Raw genomic sequence first — 25338 nt, 5'->3', positions numbered from 1 at the left:
TGGGTTACATACAACCTGAAGAAAAATCACTGTGTAGGGACTGTTAAAGTGCTCTTTTAAAAGGTGACTTTAGCTCCAGGTTAATAGCAGGTAATGGTTACAGGAGAAGGCAATGTGGATAACAGGCTGTGTAACAGATGAAGGTATCAGGCTGAAGACAGTGTAAGGGCACTATGGAAAAGGAATGTCATTCCCAGGCTCAAAGCAGATGAAAGGCAGTTGGTTACAGCAGCTCATGGCACTCCAGGTGAGATGTTCCTCAGGCTCCACAGACATTGTGGCACACTGGGTAATCAGGGAGCTATCTGGTTCCCCTGATCCCCACTTACTCAATTCCACCGGCTCCCTGTTGAGCCTGTGCCACTCTCTGGACAGCAGGCTCCTGCGCAGGCCCACCAGGCTTGACTTTTCTGGGCCCCTCCCAGGGCCCCTCCCTTGGGCAGCATGGCGCAGGAAGTTCAGGCTATTCAAACTTGCCAGCTGGCTGTTGAGATTCCAACAGTGCTCCCGTGCACCTGCTCTTCTCCTCCTGTACCAGGACCACCACACCAAGGTATGCCCTACACTCACAAGCATCTTAACACAAAAACAAATATAGAGATAACACTCATATCCTCATCTTAGGAATTAATATTTGCATATTTAAAAATAATGTAAACTAGTTAATTGTGTTTAGCTAATTGAAATAAGCAACTGCCCTCTCTTTCTTAAAGCCCTTGTATAATGAAGTTTAATGTTCAGTAGTGAAGTTGGGAAGTTGTCAATCATGCACTTCTGGCACTTGCTGTCTCTCTTGGGACTATATTTTCCCCCTCTAGGGAATGACAACACTTCGCACTTGTTTCCAATCTGCTGCTCTAGATAAGGGCTGCTAAATGATAGCAAACTAAAACCCAGCATATTAATCCCAGTACCCCACCATGCTGCTCACTTTCTATGTCATTAAAAACATATTATCCTACACAGCTTTTAGTCTATAAACTGCATGTCACTGTCCTCTGCATGTAGTCTTCCTGTTTGGTCAACAAGCAATGATTCTGCTCGTTTCAGTACCCTTTTTGTTATTCTATTTCTGTCAGAGTCACTTCTATCCGTCAGTTGACAGAAAGCACACTTCCTTGTTTGAGTATACACAATTCTTTTACACAATATCACATTTCAATATGTTGGCACATCACATTGAATATTACTGATGCGTGTCAACACAATATTTTGGCCACTCACACACAGCAGTATTTCTTTTATAAACAGGGGTTAAGATGAGTCAATTTTGACTAAACAAAATAAACAAGACCTCCAAACCAATTTCATCACTTCAATTAAATTAAATACCATAGGAAAAATACTTCACAACTAAGGTGCAGCCTGACAAGAATACACTACCTGTGACAAACATTACCCATCTTCCGAACAGTCCAAGCAGATCTCCTCCCTTGGTTTAGCCGTGCAGGACACAGCTCTGTGGGACCCCCCCACTTGTCCTCGGCCTTCATCCTGCTCGACACCAAACCACCGGTCGTCCTGGGCTGAGGTGGTGGTCCGCGATCCCAGGGGGGTTACAAATGGGATCGCCTTATCCCCTCACCTAAACCTCTCCAACCACTACGCGGCCCTATCTGAAGATGCTCCGATCTACCCAACTGACGCTCAGGTGCGCCCAGCTGTTGTTCAAGTCCACTCAGCTGATGCCCCGGTCCAACCAGCTGTGGCTCCTGCAGCGCCGACCCGTCCCGATCTGGACCCCTCTCCAGAAATGGCACCTGCCGTCTCTGCAGCTTTCCCACTGCTGGTGGCTGGCAGTGTTCAGGTGGGTCACCGCTCCACTTCGTGCCATTTCAACGGCGCCCATCCCGGGAAACGACCTCCTTTTAAACTTATTAAACAGCTGTGGGAAGTCTGTTTAGGTCAGACGGAGTCCATCCAAACAAGCAGGGTAGCCGAATGCTAGCGGCTAACTTGCAGCACGCTATAGTACTCTCCACGTGACTGACTGTTTACCTCTCCCACACGTACCCAAATTCCCCTCTTCTTCTCCGGTTTTATTTCAGGCCACTGTTTCCAGTACTAGCACCCCCTATCTGTTAGGAGTGCAATTTTTTCCTTCGTCCTCAGTGGCCTTTCCTTCTCCTCCGGTCTGTACCACTGGCTCTCCCTACTCTCCTATCCTTGAACTTAATGTTCAACAGCATATCTCTCCTCCCATCATTCCTACCCGAATCTCTGTTAGATATCCCACTCATTATCCAATCCGTGCTGTTACTGTTTCCAATTTAATTACAATTCCCCTTCAGCCTCCTATCACCAGCTCTGTTCCCACTCTATTTAATCCAACTACCTTCAAAAACAAAAAAGGATTAGGAATTATTCACTTAAATATTAGAAGTTTACTTCAGAAATTAGATCATGCAAATATACTAGTCATGCAGACTGACCTTGATATACTGGTTTTAAGTGAAACTTGGCTTAAAAATAGTGTCAGTGACTCGGAGGTAGCTCTAATGGATTACAACTTATACAGAGTGGATAGAACTGGTAGGGGAGGAGGGGTGAGTATTATGTTAAAACAGGTTTCTCTGTAACAATCTTAAAAACTGTCACAATTCCAAGAAATTTTGAATTCCTTGCACTGAAGGTTCAGCTGGGGCCTAACTGTAATTGTGGTTGTGGTTGGGGTCTATAGACCCCCATCTGCTGAGTTAGGCTCCATTGATGCAATAGCGGATCTACTGTCTCATTATTCCGATGTTGAATTGATTGTTATGGGTGATGATACTGATGAATGATACTTCCGATCATTTCAAGGAGGTTAGTGCTGGCCATAACTTATTCCAACTAATAACAGAACCCACTAGGCCAACTCTGAAAGACAGCTCAAAATCTACCCTAATTGATCTTATCTTTTCTAATAGGGTTGATAATATCACTGCCTGGGGTGTCTTTGAGCTTGGAATCAGTGATCATTACCCTGTTGGATGCATTAGAAGTACTCGGCTAATGAAAAAAAAATCTCACAAGGTTATAAGGAGAAATCTAAGACATTTTAATGAGCAAGCCTTTTTATCTGACGTTTGCCATAGTAATATACAATACACATCTGAGATTACTGATGTCGACTTGGCTCTGGATTTCTTCACAAAGACTCTTCTTTCTATCATTGATAGACATGCTCCACTAAAAAAAACTTAGGATTAAAGATAGAGTCACCCCCTGGTTTTCACCTGAGCTAGCAGCTTTATTTAAAGAAAGGAATAGAGCCTGGTCTCTTGTCAGACACTCTGGTGACCCTGCACACTGGGCAGCTTTCAGGCAAATCAGGAATAGATGCACATCTTCGGTAAGAGTAGCCAAATCCAAATATTACCTAGATCTAATTACCTGCTCCTATGCTAACCCAGCTAAATTCTGGAAGGCAGTGAACTCCATCAAAAACAGACCCACTACTTCCCTACCTTCACACATTGATTCTGGTGACTGTTTGATCTCTGATCATAATGAGGTTTGCCTAGCTTTCAACAAGCACTTTGCCGAGGCTGGGCATTTATTCGAAAAGGAATATACAGGACCCCCTCTTATTAGTGATGATTGTGTATATACTGTGAACCAGGCCTTTCAGTTTTCCTTTCAGCCCTTCTCTGCTAGTGTTGTTTTTGAGACCTTGCAAACCATTGATCCCAGGACCTCTACTGAAGCGGAAAAATTAGATCCTTTTTTTCTAAGAGCAGTTATCACACATATTCAATCTTTCTATTTCAACAGGCATATTCCCTAGTATCTGGAAATTGGCAATGTATTTCCACTGCACAAAGGAGGTGATAGAAATGATCTAAACAATTATAGACCAATCTCCAAATTACCATGCCTAGCTAAAATTCTGGAATCTCTGGCAAATAATCAACTCAAAGTATTTCTTTCTAGTCATTCAGCCCACATCAATCCGGATTTACAGCCAAGCATAGCACTATCTCAGCTGTTACGCTAGTTACAAACAATATTATGTCTGCTCTAGACAGTAAGAAACACTGTGCTACCCTTTTTGTAGATCTGTCTAAAGTCTTCGACACAGTGGATCACGCTTTGCTTTTACAGAAGCTGTGCAGCATTGGTTTAGATGGTAAAGCTTGTGAGTGGTTTCATAATTATTTGTATGGGAGACTTCAGTGTGTGAGCACCCAGTCTGGCTTCCTGCCGGTGTCAAAGGGGGTTCTGCAGGGATCAGTTCTGGGCCCTATCCTTTTCACCATTTACATTAATAATATTGTTTTCTCACTAAATGATTGTCAAGTCCATCTATACGCAGACGATACTATTGTATATTGTATTGCTGATTCTGCTCAGCTTGCCATTGAGAAACTGCAGCTTGCTTTTAATGCCCTTCAGTTAAGTTTAAGCTGGTTCTTAATGCAAGCAAAACAAAATTCATGTTGTTTACTAAGGCCAGAAGCACTGATTATGATAGTATATTTATATCCACTGCAAATAGTTCTAAAATTGAGAGTTTCTGAATAAAAATATCTTGACATCTGGCTTGACGAGAAATTCTCATTTAAATTCCATATAGATGATCTTGTCAGCAAACTGAGACAAAAAATTGGCTTCCTTTATAGAAACAGATCTTGCTTCCCTATGATCAGTAGAAAAAGAATTGTTAAAGCAGTTTTCCTTTCAGTGTTAGACTATGGTGACATTATTTATAGAATTGCTGCTCCTTCTTCTCTTAAGCGCTTGGACACAGTCTATCACTCTGCCCTCAGATTTATCACTGGCGATAGTTATGGTACCCACCACTGTGTTCTCTATGCCAAGGTGGGTCTGTCCTCTCTGGCAGTGAGGCGTGATAAACACTGGTTTTTGTTTATCTTTAAGGCCATGCTTCCACCTTATATTACAAGGTTGTTAGAGTGGTGCTCTGGACCCTATTGAACCCAATCAAATGGCTTGCTTATGCTTAAGGTCCCTCGGGCTCGATCAGAAATTGGGAAGTCAGCATTCCATTTTAGTGCCCCATCCTCCTGGAATGAGCTCCAACAATTGCTGAAAATCAGTTCTCTACCAACTTATGGGCAGTTCAGATCGCTAGTTTTGAACATTCCTGTCTCTGATTGTATCTGTTTTTGATCTTATCTGTGCTTGATTTTATTTATTTTATTATTTATTTTATTATATTTTACTTTATTTTATTCTAGTTACTTTATTATATACTATCTTAGTTACTGCTGCTATATTGTGATATGTCATTATACTTATTGTGTTTTAATTGTGCTTGTAATCTCGGCTACATTGAAAATGAGGGCCTGGCCCTCAATTGTACCTCCGAGAATTTAAATAAAGGTTCTGACTGACTGACTGACTGACATGACACCAAGTTCCAAGAGACTGACAGAAACTGGCATTGAGGCCTGGGTGTACTAGGAGCAGGAACTTGGGGGGAGCCAGGTACTCAGAGGGCAGAATGCTTTCTGAACCAGTGCTGTCAGATTTCAAGAAGTGACTGATTCCTTTTGTGTAATACAGAGAGGGAAGGCAGAAAGATTCAATAAGCTTCAATCCTTCCTGGGAAGCTGTCATACAAGTTGAGAACCAAGATCTATGCTGACATATTTGCATTTTCAACATGCATGAGATAATCCGACACCGGTTTCCTTTCCAGACCTTATTTGTCATGCCAAATTTATATTGCAAATCTAGTAGTAAAATCAAGGTGTTTCTCCACCGTAGAACAGGGTTTAATTACTTTTGTGCATACTGAACATGCATGCCAGTGGCTGCCATCTACAAAATTCCATTTGAAATGCAACGTGTATTTATGCTTTATTAAAAATAAACATTTCTGTACAAATACTTTTTAGAAACACCATCTTGTCTCTGTATGCCATTTGCTAGGTGTTTGAGTATACCATTAATCTCCCCAGACCACATCTATTAAAAAAATTAAACAAGAAACTTCACCTGGTATATAATTTTTTTTGAAGATGCCAAACAATGATTTCCGATCAGTGACTAGAAGATCAACCTAGAGTGGAAAAATGATCAGATCCGGGTCGGTATTTTAGATTATGAAAATTTGGAGGGACCATGTATAAAAACACTGTAATTCCTAAATGCGTCACAGGGTATGGATGTAAATATCCTCAAATTATAGCCGACAGCCTGCACTTTAATCTCATAATCATTATCTAATTTCAAATCAAATATGCTGGAACACAGAGCAAACACAACTAAAACTGTATCACTGTCAAAATACCTACTGCACTGTGTGTGTGTGTGTGTGTGTGGCAACAGTAGAGTGAAATTTGTTATTTTTGTTATTTTTGCTATATACTTTTGGATTTCAGATCAAAAGACAATTTAAAACCGCAATAGAACAAATAAAACATGCATCCACTGTAATCAAACTTAATTTGCACTTGAAAAAACAAAACTCAATTTAAAAAAGTTATGTAAATCTGTACATTTAATTTGTACTTGACAAAGAACAAAATCCCCCAAAAAATTTCAAAAAACACAAACAAAATTCAAATACGTAAAAAAAAACATTACTACGCTGTCTCTACAACTCAAAGATCAAATTATTTCTTAATTCGGCAATTCGTTGTAATTGTTCACCTACATTGACCTTCAGACATTCAAAGAAGGTTCCGTCCAGAGTTGCCAACATGGACTTTTTCCACCAGAATTAGTCTTGTAAACCATTCTTACAAAATCTCACGAAAACACAAAATGAAAAGTAAAACTAAGAAACATGAGTCAACAATTAAGAAGTCCATGAGCTGAGCATGAGTTTGTCATAATTGTCAAAAATAACTGAAATATGTGGAAAATACTTCCCTCAAAAAATGCAAGTCCTGCCAAGAGCAAATAACACCCATCCACAAGAACCATTTTGGAAACATTCTGGTCTGAATATTTGGCAACATTGGCTTTGTGTTTCCGCCACCCCAGTGAATAAATGTATGAACAGGAAGGGATGAGTTTCAGCACAGTCAGCAATCGCATGACACTGAGGCGGACACCAGCTCATCAACAAGTTCTCCACCTGCTCCCAAAATGTGCTGTTCACAATCTTACATGACCCCTCCACGGTTGTCTTTTTTAGAATATTCCCGACCCCCTGCTTGCCTGACGGAGCCCCCTTTTCCCCTACCAACACCTCTCTTTCTCCTCTGCCCCGGCCCTGCCTCCTCCTCTCTGGCAGCCTGTGCCCACAGGGTGTTGAAGGAACCGGGTGCCTGGTACCCTGGCTGGGTGTTGTCAAGGGGGTCCTTGGAAAGCAGTACCCAAATGGCAGGCACATTTCTGCTGACAGTGAGGCTATCCAGGCCTGCACCAGGCTCCAGGGGTTCCCACACCTCCTGTACAGTGCGGTACAGCAGCTGGGTGTACTGATGCAGGCCACGCATACGTCGTTTAAGGATCTCAGTACAAGTGATAGCCTTTGCAATGCTTTTACCAGCACCAGAGAAGAGGATCTGCCGGCATGTATCGGCCTCCATGCGGCCCATGGCGAAGCCCATCAGGTTGCGGATCTTGCTGCCCTCCTTCACCCTAACCTCGGGGGTATCACTGGCCAATCCAGGGAACTGGCAGGGGAAAGGCTGCTCCACTGTGCGCGCTTTCTGATAATTCTCCATCAGAACTGCACAAGGGAACCAGCCCCACACCCGCACCTTAAAACTGCAATAAAAAAAGTCAGCGTCCTGACAGCCAGCTATACAAACAGTTAGCATAACCCAGTAATGCATATGTGTGTAAACCACATGTCACGTGCTACTGAACTACAGCATTTAGCCTAGCTAGCTGTTATAAAAAAGTTAATCTGCCATTCCTCAAGCCAAGCAACATAATACCATGCTAATAACAACTGTAGCCAGCAAATCAATATCCTAGCTAGTGTGAGATTGAGCTAATGTAAGATAGCCAAGGTAGCGCTAGCGAATCTATTTAGACAGTACTTGCTATAACTAATTCAACTGAACAGTGGCAGTACAGTGCACTTTGCCAGTATTGCCGATAAATTGAAACACGAACATTATCAGCAATTTTGAATACATTTTGATTAGTCTGACAATGTCTTACCAATTTCAACTCGCACGTGTTTATTACTAAAGCTGCCGTGAACCATAGACATACATACATCTATATCTATGCCGTGACCTGCTGAACCCTCCTTCTTCTTCTTCTTCTTTCTTTCTTCTTCTTCTTCGTCTTCTTCTTCTTCTTCTTGTGATTTTCCGGCAGTGTACACGCTAATATGCGTATTACTGCCCTCCACTGGTCAAAGCAATAATATCGGCTCGCGTCTTCAGTTACGTAAAAAAACAAAAAACTGCACAACTTTTCTTTCAATGAGCTGATGATTATCGTTTCGGCCAAGGATAGATTTAAGAGGAAAGACAGAAATTCCTAAATCTGATAGATATTTAAAGAATGATGCCCTTTCTGCACTGTATTTCGGGCACAGTGGCACACTAAAAGTACATGTTTAAATACTGCCTATAACATACAGGCACTTGTTAAAACCACAATGACCCAGCATGATAAGCCACAATGGCTTATCATTTAGACCCATCTTGTATGAAGTCTCTCTCTTTCTGCATCATCTTACATTTTAGCACATTTTACATTCTCTTTAGGTTTGCATATCTCACATTTATCAGATTCTCTTCTTCATAATAAAAAAGTTTTGTATTTAGATTGCATGTGTCTATGGTCAAAACCCTGTCAAGCGCCATGACCGCCAATCGCCCGGTGAGACTAGATTCCCTTGTGGGTCGTCTGTACCAAGCGGCCAAAACCAGACTTCGTTTTTGAAGCTCATTTCCTGGTGTTGTAGTTCCTGGTTGCTCATTAGCGCCACTACGGATGGCTCCAGTATAGGTGTTTTCATATCCGGTTTCCATGTACGTCTACGGTACAAATGCGATTAAAATACAAAGTCAATAATTTTTTCTCACAAGAACAAATAGTCATAATAGGTGTATTTTATTTGTCTTATGACTGTCCATGGGTCGATTTCATGATTTATTGCGTCATTTGGGCACAGTGCCAATATTTGTTCTGGACCAATGAGGTACAGCTTGCGTCACTTCCGGATTACTGCAGAGGACTGAGCTACAGTAAGGGCTACAATCTGTGGTCACTGGGGTGGGAGGTGGCGTCTCTTGGCCTTGATATTGCGGCTCCGACCACGGTCCACCTGTGCGAAGTCAGAAAATGCAGGCATCCCATTTTGTAGTGGTTTCATTATAGCGTGTGCTATTTACAGCTGCACTAGACGACCATAAAATAATCCTCCTCTGAAGTTTTGCGGTAGCCGAGTCATTTTTACTATTTCCTTTAGCCCACTTAACCAAATAATTCGTTAGCAGAAAGCGTAATCAGCTAACGCTTATTTGCTATATGTGGTAGTCCAGTAGCCTATGGTAAAACAGTTCGCAACTTCGGCTACCAAGCCATTTGACTAGCTAGCTAACCCTAACCGGAAAATATTCCATCTGTCAAACGTGTTTGACGGCTTGTCAGTCGTGTACATTACGTAAATGTCTACCTGGGCTAGGCTGCACGAATGTGACAAAGCTAGAAGCTAGCAAGAAAATAATAATAATTAGAAATTCAATGTACATTATTTTTGTCTTTATGCAACAGGTGGAAAACTTGCTTTTCAAAGTGCGTTGTCATATTTACACGCCTGTAGATCAGTTATTAAAATACTTGGTAGATTTGTTAAACACCGCTGACAGTGTTAATTTTTATTCGGTAGAAAGTGACTTGCGAACGATCGGTCAGCTAGCGTCACCCAGCAAGTGAACACCACAAACGACGATGGAGTAGCTAGTAGCAGTTACTGGCTCATTAACTGACTGTGGCGAAAACCTACGACGATAACTTGCTCGGTTAACAACAGGTCTACCAGACAGTTATCCGAAAATTAGCCTAGTCAAATCACCAGTAGCCTACACATCTCTGATTGATTGACCATCATCAGTGTGGTCGATGTTCTTCCCCTGTGGTTCATATTGCTAATGCGTGAGCTAACCACGGATAGCCTACCTAGCTCACTGGCAAGCTGATACGCTAGCTAAGCATATTCGTTTTGCTGAGAAACATAAATCGAAGATAACTGAACATAATTGTATTATTAATGCCATACATATAACGTGATTACATGACACAGTACAGTCACGGATGGAAATTAAACTCTGTAAACATGTGATAATATATTTCAAAACAACGGCAGACAGTCAGCTAGCCTCAAGTTCGTTCTGCAATCGTTCGTTCAGGTTGATGGGCTTTTCCGCACCGGACTGTCAATCACATTGTAAAAATCACAAGAACGCTTAACTCTATGGTTTTGGCTCCAAATCGAGAACATGGCCGCGCCCGCCATTGAGCTTCAAAACTTGTTTTAGAGACCCACGGAGAGTCAATGGGTGACGTCACAGTAGCTTTGTCCATATTTTTTACAGTCTCTGGTCTGTACCAAGCGGCCAAAACCAGACTTCGTTTTTGAAGCTCATTTCCTGGTGTTGTAGTTCCTGGTTGCTCACTAGCGCTACTACGGATGGCTCCAGTATAGGTGTTTTCATATCCGGTTTCCATGTAAGTCTACGGTACAAATGCGATCAAAATACAAAGTCAATAATTTTTTCTCACAAGAACAAATAGTCATAATAGGTGTATTTTATTCGTCTTATGACTGTCCATGGGTCGATTTCATGATTTATTGCGTCATTTGGGCACAGTGCCAATATTTCTTCTGGACCAATGAGGTACAGCTTGCGTCACTTCCGGATTACTGCAGAGGACTGAGCTACAGTAGAGGCTACAATCTGTGGTCACTGGGGTGGGAGGTGGCGTCTCTTGGCCTTGACATTGCGGCTCCGACCACGGTCCACCTGTGCGAAGTCAGAAAATGCAGGCATCCCATTTTGTAGTGGTTTCATTATAGCGTGTGCTATTAACAGCTGCACTAGACGACCATAAAACAATCCTCCTCTGAAGTTTTGCGGTAGCCGAGTCATTTTTACTATTTCCTTTAGCCCACTTAACCAAATAATTAGTTGGCAGAAAGCGTAATCAGCTAACGCTTATGTGCTATATGCGGTAGTCCAGTAGCCTATGCTAAAACAGTTCGCAACTTCGGCTACCAAGCCATTTGACTAGCTAGCTAACCCTAACCGGCAAATATTCCATCTGTCAAACGTGTTTGACGGCTTGTCAGTCGTGTACATTCCGTAAATGTCTACCTGGGCTATGCTGCACGAATGTGACAAAGCTAGAAGCTAGCAAGAAAATAATAATAATTAGAAATTCAATGTACATTATTTTTGTCTTTATGCAACAGGTGGAAAACTTGCTCTTCAAAGTGCGTTGTCATATTTACACGCCTGTAGATCAGTTAAAATACTTGGTAGATTTGTTAATCACTGTCAGTGTTAATTTTTATTCGGTAAAAAGTGACTTGCGAATGATCGGTCAACTAGCGTCACCCAGCAAGTAAACAACACAAACGGCGATGGAGTAGTAGCAGTTAATGGCTCATTAACTGACTGTGGCGAAAACCTACGACGATAACTTGCTTGGTTAACAGCAGGTCTACCAGACAGTTATATGAAAATTAGCCTAGTCAAATCACCAGTAGTCTACACATCTCTGATTGATTGACCATCAGTGCAGTCGATGTTCTTCCCCTGTAGTTCATATTGCTAATGCGTGAGCTAACCACGGATAGCTTTCCTAGCTCACTGGCAAGCTGATATGCTAGCTAAGCATATTCGTTTTGCCGAGAAACATAAATTGAAGATAACTGAACATAATTGTATTATTAATGTCATACATATAACGTGATTACATGACACAGTACAGTCACGGATGGAAATTAAACTCCGTAAACATTTGATAATATATTTTAAAACATAACGGCAGACAGTCAGCTAGCCTCAAGTTCGTTCTGCAATCGTTCGTTCAGGTTGATGGGCTTTTCCGCATCGGACTGTCAATCACATCGTAAAAATCACAAGACCGCTTAACTCTATGGTTTTGGCTCCAAATCGAGAACATGGCCGCGCCCGCCATTGAGCTTCAAAACGTGTTTTACAGACCCACGGAGAGGCAATGGGTGACGTCACAGTAGCTTTGTCCATATTTTTTACAGTCTCTGGTCTGTACCCAACAAGTCTCACTCTCTGGTCTCACCCGTCAGTCGCCAGGACCCTCGGAAGTTGCATCACGTGGTGCATCACGTGGAAACAGGAGCGGAGCTGGAAGTCCCCCGCCAAGACCCTGCCAAGCGACAAGACACGTTACTAATAAGGTAATATTTAAGTTGTATATGATGAACTTGAAGGTAATTATTTATGTGTATATATGATAAACATGAAGTTCATCATTTAAGTTATAGAAAAAATTTGCTTTACATGTTTACTGTTCATTTTATTGGTCATTCTTTTTTGTGTGTGTTTTTCTTACTTATTTTTTCTTACATGTTCGAAATAAAATCTATTCAATTCAATTCAATTTAATTCAATTCAATTCACATTGAAATCACCCGTCTCCTTGCATAACTTTGTAGCCATGGATTTATTATTGTGATGTGTTTACTTTTGTGGTTTTCCAAACAGCCATAATGTCATGCTTGTGAGCCTTTTGATGTCAAAACCTGCGATCGGCACCTTGGGCTTATTGAACATTGTATTTTTCAAACACCATCACAGCCTACATGTATTTACACAATCACGTTGAATTATGCTAAGTTGGAACGGTCCTGGCGCTTGACGGGGTCTTGATGGTTGACTTCCGCAGCCAGACCCAGGGGCCAGGGGCTTTATCACTCGCAAGTTAGCAGCTAGCTAGCTAGCTACAAAGCCTTGTTAGCTACCTTCATAGCTATATACAGGCTAGTAAGTTTGAATACTGACTGAGGGCCTTTCTGTGGCCTTTCCACCTGTTTCCACTGGGTACTCTGGTTTCCTCCCACAGTCCAAAGACATGGAGTAGGCTGATAAATCACTAAAGGTCAGAATGTTTGAGTGAAAGGTGCGTGGTCAATGCAATGGACTGTCGAGGGTGTGCTCCTACCTCTTGCCCACTGCATGCTAGGATAGGCTCCAACCCCATCCCTCTGCCCCTCCATGGTGTCTGTAATGCTCACTTCCTCCACAGATTTTCTTTTTTGCTATTGCTCTACAATTTGCAATCTCATTGCACAATTTGTGCTGAAACGTCTGTTCCGCAATGTTTTCACTTGATGACAGAATTTAGGTTATTCCAAAGGCTACTAATAACAGAGCAAATTTTAAGACACAAACTATAACTGATTCCAGTTAATCAAGAAATGCTGTATCTTTAAAAATAACTTAATTGAGTTGTTAAATTGTGCAATTTTGAAAAAAAAAACTAGACTTTTAAAATATTCCTGTCAGATGAGATTCCAAATAAAAACAATCCAGTACTAGGTAATCTGCTTTCCATGTATTAAACCAGGGCAACATTCCACTGTAGCAATTGCAGTTTCAACAAAGTCACATTTACAGTATCATAACACAATGTTATAATTCCATAATTAATTTTGGAAGTATATTAATATACAAGCCTGTGCTAGATAATGCAACATTGAGCTATATATAAAGATTTTCTTCCACAAATACAATTGAATAAATCCCCAAATAACACATACTTGCATGCACCCAGATTCTTTACTACATTAGTAGTTGACCACATGCAAAATGATTCTTTATTTTATTGCCTGTCTAATCAGGGTGTTGAGAGCATTTCCGCTTTTTTTACAGCCTTACTTAGCACATAAACACGCAATACCATATAAGGTCAAAGGAAATTACCCTTCCTCTTTCTGAAAATAGTTCCTCATCTACTGCTACAAATTTGAGATTGCTTGCTGTCACGTCTTTTTTGAGATGGTACTTTAAAAACCATAGGCAAGCAAATAAATGTACTGGAAAGACGATAGATTTTATCAGAGAAACAAAGGCATCTCTGAGATTTCTCTGCTCTGCCGTAGTGAAATTCTTCTCACCCAATAACAGTGAATCAGAAGCATATTTCTCTTCTGGGAGACAATGTCATCCCCTACTACAAAACTGGAGGCTGAACTGAGCTGTTCTGTTTGCCTGCGCATCTACAGGAACCCTGAGTTTCTTCATTGTGGACACAACTTCTGCCGTGACTGCTTGTGCAAGGGATGGGAAAACCAGGACACAACAAAGATTTACAGTTGCCCTGAGTACCGGGCGGAATTTAGGGAGCTTCCTGTTTTACAGAGAAACATCAAACTTGCTAGCATCGTTGAACATCTCCAAGTTGTCAGAGAGTCATCTTTGTATTCCCTGGAGTCATCAGAACCTTCGCTTGGGCAGGGAGGTGACAGTGGACATTCTGAAACTCTACCTGTCATAGCAGACTGCCCAGAGCATGGGGAGCCCTGGGAGTATTACTGTCCTCAGCACAAGGCTTGCCTCTGCCGGTCCTGCCAGGAGAGCCATAAGGACCATAGCTGTCAGTTGCTGGACAAGGCCATGGCACAGATGAGGGTTGTGCTAATGGGAGAGATTGGGAGGCTGGAGCAGTCACAGAAGGCTTTGCAGGAAGTTGTGAGCTGGTTGCAGGATGCACAGGAACACGTGATCGCTGACCGGAGCAGGCTTAAGAAGCAAATCTCTGGGCTGTTCCACATGATCCATGAAATGGTCTCAGCAGATGAACAGAGCATATTGGATTTTATTGATGGTGAGGAGAACCGTCAGCACGCTAGACTGGACTCATACGAAGGGGAGATGCAGAAGAAGAAGGATGCCTCAGAACAGCTCCTTGTTGAAGCACGGGAATTACAGCAGAATCCCATGCCAGACTGGGAGTTTGTGAATTCCTGCCAGAAAATGTTGGAGAAGCTTTTGAAAGTTGACATCCACATTCAGGGCTACACATTGACAAAATGGGAGCTGGACAGGGCTTCGGTTAAACAAATTGAAAAAGAGGGCAAGACATTAGCAAGAAGGTTGGGCAAAATGATTCAAGATAGGCTTAGCCATAGTCAAGAGATCCTGTTGAAACTAACTGTGCCTACAAGGTCACAGGCTTGGAGAAATATGAGCAAGATCCAAAAGAGCCCCCCTCAGTTACAATTACAGAGAGCCAAACTAACACTGGACCGCAATACTGCTCACAGCAATCTGTGCCTGTCTGGAGACCTCTTGTCTGCAGAGTGGGTAGAAAAAGGACAGGTATTTCCCTCCCACCCAGAACGCTTTCGGCTGCACCCCCAAGTCCTGTGCTCCCAGGGTTTCTCAACAGGGCAGCATATGTGGGAGGTGGTTCTGTCAGGAGGTCGGAGGTGGGAGGTGGGAGCCACCTGCAAGGGTTCCAACCAGTCCTGGGTGGACACCTGCATTGCCTGGGCCCTCCGCTGGGACGGTCGACGGCTGCAAGCCTTCGAAGGCCCTACCCGACACTCCAGTTCAACACTGAGCTCTGTTCTGCATGCCCCTGGCAGGATGAGGGTATGTTTGGACTGTGAAAGGAGAACCCTCTCCTTTTTTGCTTTAGAGGAAGAGGTTATTCAGACCACCAAAGGAGAGATTAAGAAAAGGACCCAACTTCACACATTTCATATCAAACCTACTGGTCCTATCTTCCCTGGATTCTATTTGGAGCAGTCCAGTGTCAGGATCATACAGAACAATTCCAACACAAATGTAGTGTGAATCATACAAAATACTGGGTAAATGTATATAATAAACTATTATACCACTATATATTATTATACCACTGTATATATTACTATACCGTTTATTGTGCTAGTTTTAATGTTTAATGCTTTTAATGTGTATTTTTAGTGAACTGGAAACTGGAGCCAATTCTGTTTAATTTTGAAGCTGCAGAAAAAAAGATGTTTACAAAAAGACAAAAAACAATAAAATGGGTTGTATGTTCTCAGCAACATGGAAGGAATGTTTTCATATTTTCAGATTTCACAAGCACACTTTGAGATAAAATAAACAAATGCTTGATAAAATTGTGATCACTGTAATTATGTGACACAAAGTTTGAATGACACATTCTCTTCAAATGGTAAGATGAAAAAACACTGAGCCAAGTTACATGATTCAGGCAACATTGGGCAGCATTGCTTTGGAATAGAGCTTGTTTAGTTTTTGTGAGCCAAGATAGCCATTTGTTGTAATTTGGTCTCATTTTGATATCAATGACAGGCCTGGATTTAGCAAGTTTCAGTTAATGACTTATAGACAGTGCTTTGTATGCATGAGTAACTTGACGTTTTTGTACATTGAAAACATGTTTTTGTTCAGATACTTCTTTTTGTACTGTGTTTGTTATGAGTAACTAATAATAATAATACAAATAAATGTATGAATCATATCAGATAATACAATTTAGAGACTGAAATGCATACACATTAGGGATGTTAACAAATAATTCATTAACTGTAAATTGTTAATAAACGTTGATTGATTAATTTTATTGATTGAATGGATACATTTCATTAAACCATTGCAATGAATAACCTAACGCTGAAAACTATTGCTCTTATATTCTAAACAGTACGGTAAAATGTCCCCTTTCGGTAAGTTTCGTTTTCCTGCAGTGAGATAACGCTTGGCTGTATGCTGCTCACAAGGTAAACGTATATGCGCAGAAATATCATTTTATGAAAATTGTTCTTTTTGTTAATATAAAATTTGTGTGTGGGTGAAATAGAAAACTTATTTTACCTTAATGTTGATGGTTTGTTTCTTAATGTTAAGTATGCAACTACAGAAATACTTTAATAGACCCGTTTATGCCAGCTTTGTTTTGTTTATTAATTATAGCTTAAAAATGTATGATCTGTTGATGTTTTATTCATATTTGTGCAGATACTGTGTATTTGTATAACGAATGTTGCTATTTCATTGGGGGATTTATAGGGTGACTGAGGGCAATTGTAGCACTTTTTTCACCCCGCTTCACCTATACCAGTGATTTTTATGCAAAAGTCTTTATACTAATTGTTTATAGCTTTTAAATGTATTTACAGACAGTATATGTGCCACAATAATGTTTGTAATGTTTGACACAAGTCAGATGTTACAACTACCCGAGTACATGTTTTAGTAAAATCAGTTAGCTTTATTCAGTAATTGAATGAAATCGTTCAAACATTTTAAAATAATTATTCAAATCCCATTCAATTCCTGAATATTTTGGCCTTATCTAATAATGTTTTAGTCAAGTATGTCATAATAGAAAAAGCTGCTTATTAGTCTGTTACATTTTACAGTTCTCTTCCTTACATCACTTGAAGCTTTTGTTTTCAGTTCAATACTACATTTGCCACCTACCAAACTAGCGATCCAGCTATCAATAGATTCATAAGCAAAGTTTTGAATCAAAATGTCTGCCTGGAACACTGACCTTATTTACATAGCACCTAAACTTCATGAAACAGTCTTATAGTGCCAAGAGTTTAAGTGAAAAGCCATGCTCATCTGTTTAATCAGTGGCTTGTTGTTTGACCATCCTTCAACAAAACCACAAAACAAGTAATTCATACACAGAGGTAGAATCACAAGGAAAGGAATATCCATCCATCCATCCATTATCTATACCCGCTTATCCTGAGCAGGATCACAGGGGATGCTGGAGCCTATCTGGAATACACCCTGGACAGGCCGCCAGTCTATCACAGGGCACGCACACCATTCATTCTCACACTCACACTCATAGGCAATTTGGAGTCTCCAGTCGGCCTACCTGTATATCTTTGGACTGTGGGAGGAAACCCACACGGACACAGGGAGAATATGCAAACTCCACACAGAAAGCTGAGATTTGAACCTGCAACCTTCTGGCTGTGAGGCGACAGTGCTACCCACTGCACCACCATGCTGCCTGGAAAGGGATATATATACAGGACTGTGCAAAAGTCTTAGGCACCTGTAAAAAAAAAAAAAATGCTGTACAGCTAAGATGCTTTCAAAAATGATGAAATGAAAGGTTATAAATATCGAAAAAATAATATAAAGAGCAGTACATAGTTAAAAACTAAATAAAATCAATGTTTGGTGTGACCACCCTTCGCCTTTAAAACTACATCAATTCTCTTAGGTACACTGTCCTGCAGTTTTATAAGAAAATCGGCTGGTAGGTTGTTCCAAGCATTTTGGAGAACTTGCCACATTCTTCTGCAGACTTTTGGCTGTTTCGCTTGCTTCTGGCTCTCCAGGTAATCCCAGAGACCCTTGATCAAGTTTTTGTCTGAGAAGTAGTCTATTACTTAAAATATTACTTTATTTAACAAAATACAGAAATGTATCTGTAAAATTTCATTTTTTGGAAAATTCATGTTTGGAAATCTCAAATTTGCTCTTTTCTACTGACACACTAATGCAGAAAACAAAAAGACCAAATATATACTATATATTATATTTAAAAATCTAGGGTGATTAAGACTTTTGCACAGTACTGTATATACTTAAGCTTTGCATTACTCTGCTATGTACAAATCAACAGCCAATCAAAAAAAGAAACATTCTTGAATTGTTGCTACAGTAGTTACTGTCATTCAACAATTGTTTTTATTGGACTGATGTCTTTACAGTGGGCGTGCTCAGCCATCAAACTCCTACTGAATCTATCAAAAAGTGCTAAAAATGCCACATTCGCTGAATCCACCCTACTACATTTTAAAACTCTCAGTCAAATTGGGCACAGGTGCTAGGCTCATAAATGTCAATATTGTGTTGTGTACTATTGCACCACAATCCTAACAAAAACAACAGGTTCCCCCTGTGGTGGTTTGGACCCCTTATAAATAAATGTATAAAAATAATTCTAACAAAAAGTAGTAGTGTTCTGGCATCTGCGGTGCAGAAACCTTATGTTGTGGTTGTTCCGTCATATTTATGCTATTTAAACTGTATGATAAACTGATAAGCCTATGAAACAAAATACTGTACATTCCCTCTTGTTGGTAATCACTTACGTGTGCACCTACAAGGCTAAACTACAACATAAAGTACTACAGAAAAGTCAAAAACTGGATTAAAGCTAAACATAGAGCAAGCTTGCAAGATTAATTTTTTGCTCCATTTTTTACAGCATCATGTGGACTCAGGATTTTCTCAAGTACATGGCTGAAAGCACAGATTTTTTTATTGATCTGCATTTAAGAAACACCACACTTGTCATCGATGGCAACAGTTTGTACCGCAGACTGTATTTAGTTTCATGCTTTGATCAACAGCGTGGGGGAGAATATGAATCCTTTTCTCATCGCATCCGTAAATTTTTTAGGGCCCTCTTCCTCTGTAACATACGCCCCTTTGTTGTGCTGGATGGCAGTATGGATCACACCGACAAGAAGTTCAAGATTCTCAAGCACCGAGCCCAAACTAACATTACAGTGGCTCACGCCCTGTCAACAGGATCTCGGGGGACAATCCTACCTGTCCTTGGTAAAACTGTGTTCAGGCAGGTCCTGTCTGAAATGCAGGTGCCATTTGTTCAGTGCATTGCAGAGGCTTCGAGGGAAATAGTGTCCCTGGCCAACCAGTGGAATTGTGCAGTGCTGACCATGGACAGCATCTTCTACATCTTTGATTTGAAGGGAGGGTGTATCCCCACAAATTATTTTTGCTGGGACAATGTGAAAGCGTGTAAGAAGACTTCGGAGAGGTACATAGATGCTCGGCTCTTCTCCATCAATAGATTCTGTACACACTTCAACCACATGAATAAAGAGCTTCTACCACTGTTTGCTACCATGGTCGGTTATACTGCCATGGCTAGCCATGATTATACTAATCTACAACACATCATGGAGACATTCTTCATCCAGGCCAATTTCCCAGAAGGGCCACGCAAGTCCAAAGATAGGACCCATGATTGCATTGACAGCCTCCTTCACTGGTTGGCTCAGTTCACAGGTCCACAGGCGGCCCTGAAAGGGGTGCTGGAAGTTCTTGGAGGTGCCCACAGTAGAAGGTATGTCCACTCCCTCCTCTCCTCTGGATTGAAGTACTACCAGCTCTCTGCCAGCAACCTGGTCCCATTCTTCACAGAGGGAGCCCCACAGTCCAACATGCCAGATGGCATTAGGGCCTTGCCAACATGGATCCTCCTGGCACTGGCTAAGGGGCAATTGGGCTTCTTCATCCTAAATGTACTGGTGTTGCGAAGAGTGATGCTGTACAGTCAAGTTGAGGATTTCCAGCTGCCAAGTTGCAACACAACCTCACATCCCATTCGCCAGGTTCTATACAGCCTGTTACTTCATGGGAAGCAGAAGCAAACTGACAGAAAGATGAGCCTTGTGGATGCAAGGGTGAACTTGTGTTCTGCTTACTGTGTACAGGAGTTTGGGAGACAGGGTCTGTTTCTGAAGCCATCTTCTGTTCCTGCTGAGCTGATAAAAACTGTTCTGTACCTACCTTTGGAGAGCCTGAACAAGGTAATAAATACCATCTATCCTCATAATTTAGTCACCTGTATTGTTCTACATTGTACTGTGGCCCTCCAGGACCAATTTTCAGTTGTTATGTGAACAGAAACTTGACAGGCCACTACCGAGAGCCAGTAGGATGGCATTAAAAAATTGAGGGATCTACAGTCCCTTAAAATCTGGACTATAATAAGACTGCATTTTGGACGGTATGGGAATTCTCTCCTCGCCCCTCTGTGTGCAAACCACCATTTCCATCCCTCTCTGTTAGATAGCTCCTTTCAACTATGGACTCGTAATGGCATTATAAAAATGAAAGATCTTTATATAAATGGCATGTTTCCTTCTTTTGAATTACTACGCAGTAAATTCAATCTGCCTCAAACCCATTTCTTTCAATTGCTACAAATTCGGAACTATATTAGATCTAATACAAATACCTTTCCTAATGCACCTAATAGCACCAAGATGGAATGCTTGTTTTCTGTTGATCCTTTGTCTAGGGGGGTAATATCTTATATCTATAACTGTATGTCTGAACAATTAGATATATCCCTAGATTTTCTGAAATCCGCTTGGGAGGAGGACTTAGTCATTGGCTTAACAGGGGGAGCAATGGATAGAGCACATGTTCTGTCCTATTTTTGGAATTCTATTTTTAAAACTCAGTCTGATATCCTAGGGCACATGATAGAACATGACCCAGTATTGGCAGTAGTTGGGGTGCCAGGAGAGGATAGTCCTCTTAGAGGACTCAATTCCACTGTGGCAAGGTTCATAACCCTTCTGGCACGCAGATTAATTCTATTGAACTGATAACAGGCACAGCCTCCCACTCACACTGTGTTGATAAAAGATGTAATGCAACACCTTAAACTGGAAAAACTCAGATTCACCCTACGAGGTTCCATTGAGAAGTTCCATAAGACTTGGCAACCCTTTATTGATTATGTAGGCCGGGCAGTAAACACCCTCTTAATTTCTTTACTACAATAACTAGGCTATACCTAATATAAGATGTCAGTAAATACCACATAAAGCAGCTTTGTACCTTGGTTGATATTTACACTGTATACTGTATATGTACTATGCCTGTCCTATGTGTATGAAAACACAAAACACAAAGTTTTTTGCAATATTTTATATAATTTGTATACTGTGATTACTGTTTGTTTGTTTGTTTGTTAACTAAAATACCAATAAATAGACGTTAAACATAAAAATAAAAAAAATTGAGGGATCTTGTGTGGCACACCCAGCTTTTCACTTCTTAGTGTGCTGTTCCAGTAGAAACTGTGATTGGGACTAACTTGAGGGAATGCATGATTGACCACAGTGTCAGCCAAGAAGGGGGGGGGGGGGGGGGGGGGGGGGGTGAGTCAGCAGGGGGCTCCCAGTAATGACTAACTGATTGGCACTGCAGTCTGCCTACATCAGTTGTGCATGGACTACAGGCTGCAGTGGTGTAGTATGTCAATGCCCTTTTCTTCTTGTGAATATCCTGGCTTTTGGATTTTGAACATGACTAAAAAAATGTGATTAAAAATGACTTTCATATTCTGTCAATTCTTTGAAATTTCTTGTGCTCTTTTGGGAATTCTCCTGAAGAGTCACAGTCATTCTAGCACAGCTGCAATATTGTTTAACACTGAAATGTTAAAATTCTTTAACGCCATGCAATGTAGTGCTATGATACGGGATTTTAAAGGTTGAAACCGCTAGAACCCTTTCGTTCTGACCATCCGGGTGTGTCACGTTCTGGAACACAGGACAAGCATTGTGCTATAATGGTTAATAAAATTTCATTATCTTGCAGGTGTGGGTCCAGATCCGGCTTGAGTTCCTATTGGAGACTCTGAAAGTGAAACCATCTTTGCTACGGCTGGTGCCCTCTCACCTACATCTACCTGTGTGCGTAACCTGTTTTTGGCTGACTCATGCTGAGCCCAGGCCAGATCTGCAGCATCTTCAAGCATTGCTGTTGGGATTTGTGTTTGGAGAGCTCAGTCGAGTGAAAATCCAAGAAGGTAAGTTGCCTGTAATTCAAGTATGCTCCATAGTTCTTCATATAATTATCCTGGGGACAGATTTAGTCAGAAATAGTCCTGCATACAGGCAAAACTGTTTCCAGGTATTACCAAATAAAACAACATTAATAAGATATCTTGTATATGCGCATGAACAAATTAGATGCTTTCTTAAAATGTCTTGCTATTACTTAGACCCTCAGGTCCTCCAAGTTTTGTCATGCTGATTGCATACAGGAGCAATGCGGTGGCGCTGCTCTGTTGTCCTAGCTTTCGGTACTGCATTAGCTGGGGGGGGGGAGACATTTGGAGAACCAACCCTGTCTAAAGGAAGGGGGAGGTAGCCTGGTATGGGGGAAAATAAAGCATGCACAAGACTCCTCTTTGTTTGGTTAGGACAGACCAAGTGGGGCCGGGACCTGGCGGCAGTCTGGAAGAGGCTGAACCAGTTGCGGGTGAAAAGACAGAGAGACAAGGGGCCTGACCCAGGTGTGGCCCACACTTTTTGCCAATGGCAATCCTGCCTCCGGATGAGCCTTCTCCTGAACCAGCTGCTCTGCTTTCCTCTGCCGGAGCCTGAGTGTGCCTGGTGTGCAGTAACCTCAGTTTGCCCTCATTGTCAACTTTGGTCCATTTCTTTCAGATTCACCAGTTTTTAATAAACACATACACATAATAACATGCAGTTTTTTCTGCCTGTGATATTGAAAGTGTGCTCAAAGGAGTAAGGTTAAGGTATTTTCTGAGAATCTGTAGCAATTCTCTGTAAAAGCCATCCTTTATACAAGTGTTGTCTCATTAAGAATACACCATAAATTGTAGATTTAATTTTAAAAACACTGGAATTGCATCAGACTGGTGCTTTATAGTATACTAGCAGAAAACTGAGAATTTATATCCCCTCTGACAGGTTGTACAGGGGGACACTGGTGCACCAAGTGGTGAAGGAGATGAAAGAGGGAAAGGCCCCAGAAGACCTGTTGCAGGGACCCCATCTTCCTGGACAACTCTTCAGAGACCTGATGGGGGCTGTACAGAGCTCTGTGGGTGCAGGCTTCTTCACGAAAAAGTGGAGGAAGACAGGCCAGCGACAAGCTCAAGAGCAGCAGCAGAATCATACAGAGAGTCCCCAGGCCACCCAAGACACCAGCAACAGCTCTGCACAGCTGGAATGTGACGATGACAGAGAAAATGAAGATAATTATGATGGTGATGACCATGGCGATGATTGCGATGACGACGATAGTAATGATGATGACCAGGAAGAGGATCAGCAGTGCTGGGAACCAGCCAGCCCAGTCCGAGTGCGATTCGTGACCACGTGTCGGACTAACCGGACTCGAGACCGTGTGAGAGTGAGAAAACCACACCGGGTAATGTGGTAAACAAAGACAATCCCTTTGCCATGCCAATTTAACAACTGTCAAAAATGCTATGCGATACTTTATACGATGCGTTACTTTATACGATGCGTTTTAACAGAAATAAGAATATTGTAATTGGCCTAATAGAGTGTATTGTTGGAACCACTGAAAAGTATAGCAGATTATGCACAGCAGTAAAAAGCCTTTTGACTATTGTTCTAATCTGCCCTTTGGCTCAACAATGCTCAGGGATACCACCAAAACCTTTGTTCAAGAAACCAGAATTACCAAGAATCCACATCATTGCAATATAATTGACCTCAGATGCCTCACTGATTTTAATCAGAAATAACCACCATTAAAGCATGATCTTTACCTTCCGCCTGTGTTAGAACTACAAAGACCCCAACAAGATGGGATTGTCTAGGTCCACTGAGTTTGGGAAAAGTTTTTTCAGTCAAAGCAACAGCCTTGTCGAATTCTGTATTATTTATTATGGAGTATTATGTAGTGTACAAGTCTCAGGGTTTGCAGAAAACTAAAGTATGGATCAAAACAAAGAAATTATGTGACCATTAATATTTTACATTGTATAGTGACCAAGTAATTTACATGGATGTGTGTGTGTAATGCAATATTGCATTATGCATCTTTTATTTAGTTTTCCTGCCCATGGAGAACAGGCAAAATTTTGCTTTATAGCCAACTCTGGTGAGCTTGATGCGATTGTGCAACAACACATAGAATACAATAAGGAAAATAAATAAGGTGTATTCAATCTTTTATTTATTTATATTTACCTTTATTGTGCCAAGTAGTTCAAGTGAGTTTTAAATGTACTAAGGACCTGGGGTTTGTAACGTGATGGTCATAGTTTGAGTGTTGTATGAGTATGCAGTTTTTTGACCATGAAATAATTAAATTGAGATTATTTCATGGAGTATCCCTTTATCCTTAGTTCCTCTGCTTGATTTTAATACGGACATTTCAAGAGTAATTTCATACAAAATTAGAGACAGGGCTAAAAGGTTTATAAAAATTTTAATGTACAGATTTATTCTCCAACTGCCACAACAGAGTACTGGTTTCAGCTGTGTGAACACAAAACAAGAAGCACAGCCAGTATTTTCACACTGATGGTCCTTACTTGTACCTTTTGGAAGAGAAGCAGCACACACACAAGGGCTGTTACTAGCTCAACTTGGACCTGTCAGGTGGATCAAAGCAAAGAAAAGCTATGAGGGGTCAAAAGTCACCCCAGTTAAAGAAACATCAGAGAGAAGCTGCTGCCTCGCCTGTGGAGAAAAGGCCTTGAATCATTTGGTGAGGTATCTGAAGATGTAAACACTCCAGTATATGTGTTGAGAAGGCCCTTCTCTGTCATACAAATCAAAGAAATACAGTAGGTTATCTTCCTATCAAGAGTGCAAATGGATATCATTGGATAAATGACAGATAAATAATATCACACATTTTACAGCAAAAATTGTACAAA

The 25338-nt window shown here is 41.2% G+C and overlaps 3 protein-coding genes across 5 annotated transcripts; 2 read left to right on the top strand and 1 right to left on the bottom strand.

The window, feature by feature from the left end:
* Positions 1-1901: 1901 nt before the first annotated feature.
* On the bottom strand, positions 1902-13201 carry rpp25l (ribonuclease P/MRP 25 subunit-like). Of its 3 annotated transcripts, XM_035393375.1 has the most exons (3): positions 13075-13201; positions 12193-12279; positions 1902-7671 (listed from the first exon to the last, which is right to left on the bottom strand). In XM_035393375.1, exons 2-3 carry the CDS (start codon positions 12234-12236, stop codon positions 7062-7064), a joined length of 654 nt encoding a protein of 217 aa, XP_035249266.1. In that variant the 5' UTR covers positions 12237-12279; positions 13075-13201; the 3' UTR covers positions 1902-7061. The 3 variants fall into 3 exon arrangements, with proteins under 3 accessions (XP_035249266.1, XP_035249274.1, XP_035249283.1); XM_035393383.1 differs by lacking the exons at positions 12193-12279; positions 13075-13201 and adding an exon at positions 8074-8832; XM_035393392.1 differs by lacking the exons at positions 12193-12279; positions 13075-13201 and adding an exon at positions 8132-8832.
* An 871-nt stretch (positions 13202-14072) lies between these two features.
* On the top strand, positions 14073-15713 carry LOC118229057 (E3 ubiquitin-protein ligase TRIM7-like). Its single transcript, XM_035420757.1, has one exon. It carries the CDS (start codon positions 14073-14075, stop codon positions 15711-15713), a length of 1641 nt encoding a protein of 546 aa, XP_035276648.1.
* Positions 15714-16529: 816 nt separating this feature from the next.
* On the top strand, positions 16530-24628 carry LOC118214005 (protein asteroid homolog 1-like). Its single transcript, XM_035393347.1, has 5 exons — positions 16530-16648; positions 19111-20461; positions 22269-22479; positions 22876-23068; positions 23390-24628. The coding sequence occupies exons 1-5, from the start codon at positions 16635-16637 to the stop codon at positions 23862-23864; spliced, it is 2244 nt and encodes a 747-aa protein (XP_035249238.1). The 5' UTR covers positions 16530-16634; the 3' UTR covers positions 23865-24628.
* Positions 24629-25338: the final 710 nt, after the last annotated feature.

This window comes from Anguilla anguilla, chromosome 1 (genome assembly GCF_013347855.1).
Source record: "Anguilla anguilla isolate fAngAng1 chromosome 1, fAngAng1.pri, whole genome shotgun sequence".
Taxonomy (NCBI): Eukaryota; Metazoa; Chordata; class Actinopteri; order Anguilliformes; family Anguillidae; genus Anguilla; species Anguilla anguilla.
The sequence above is the reverse complement of the archived record's forward strand: the minus strand, read 5'-3'. Positions and strand labels throughout refer to the sequence as shown.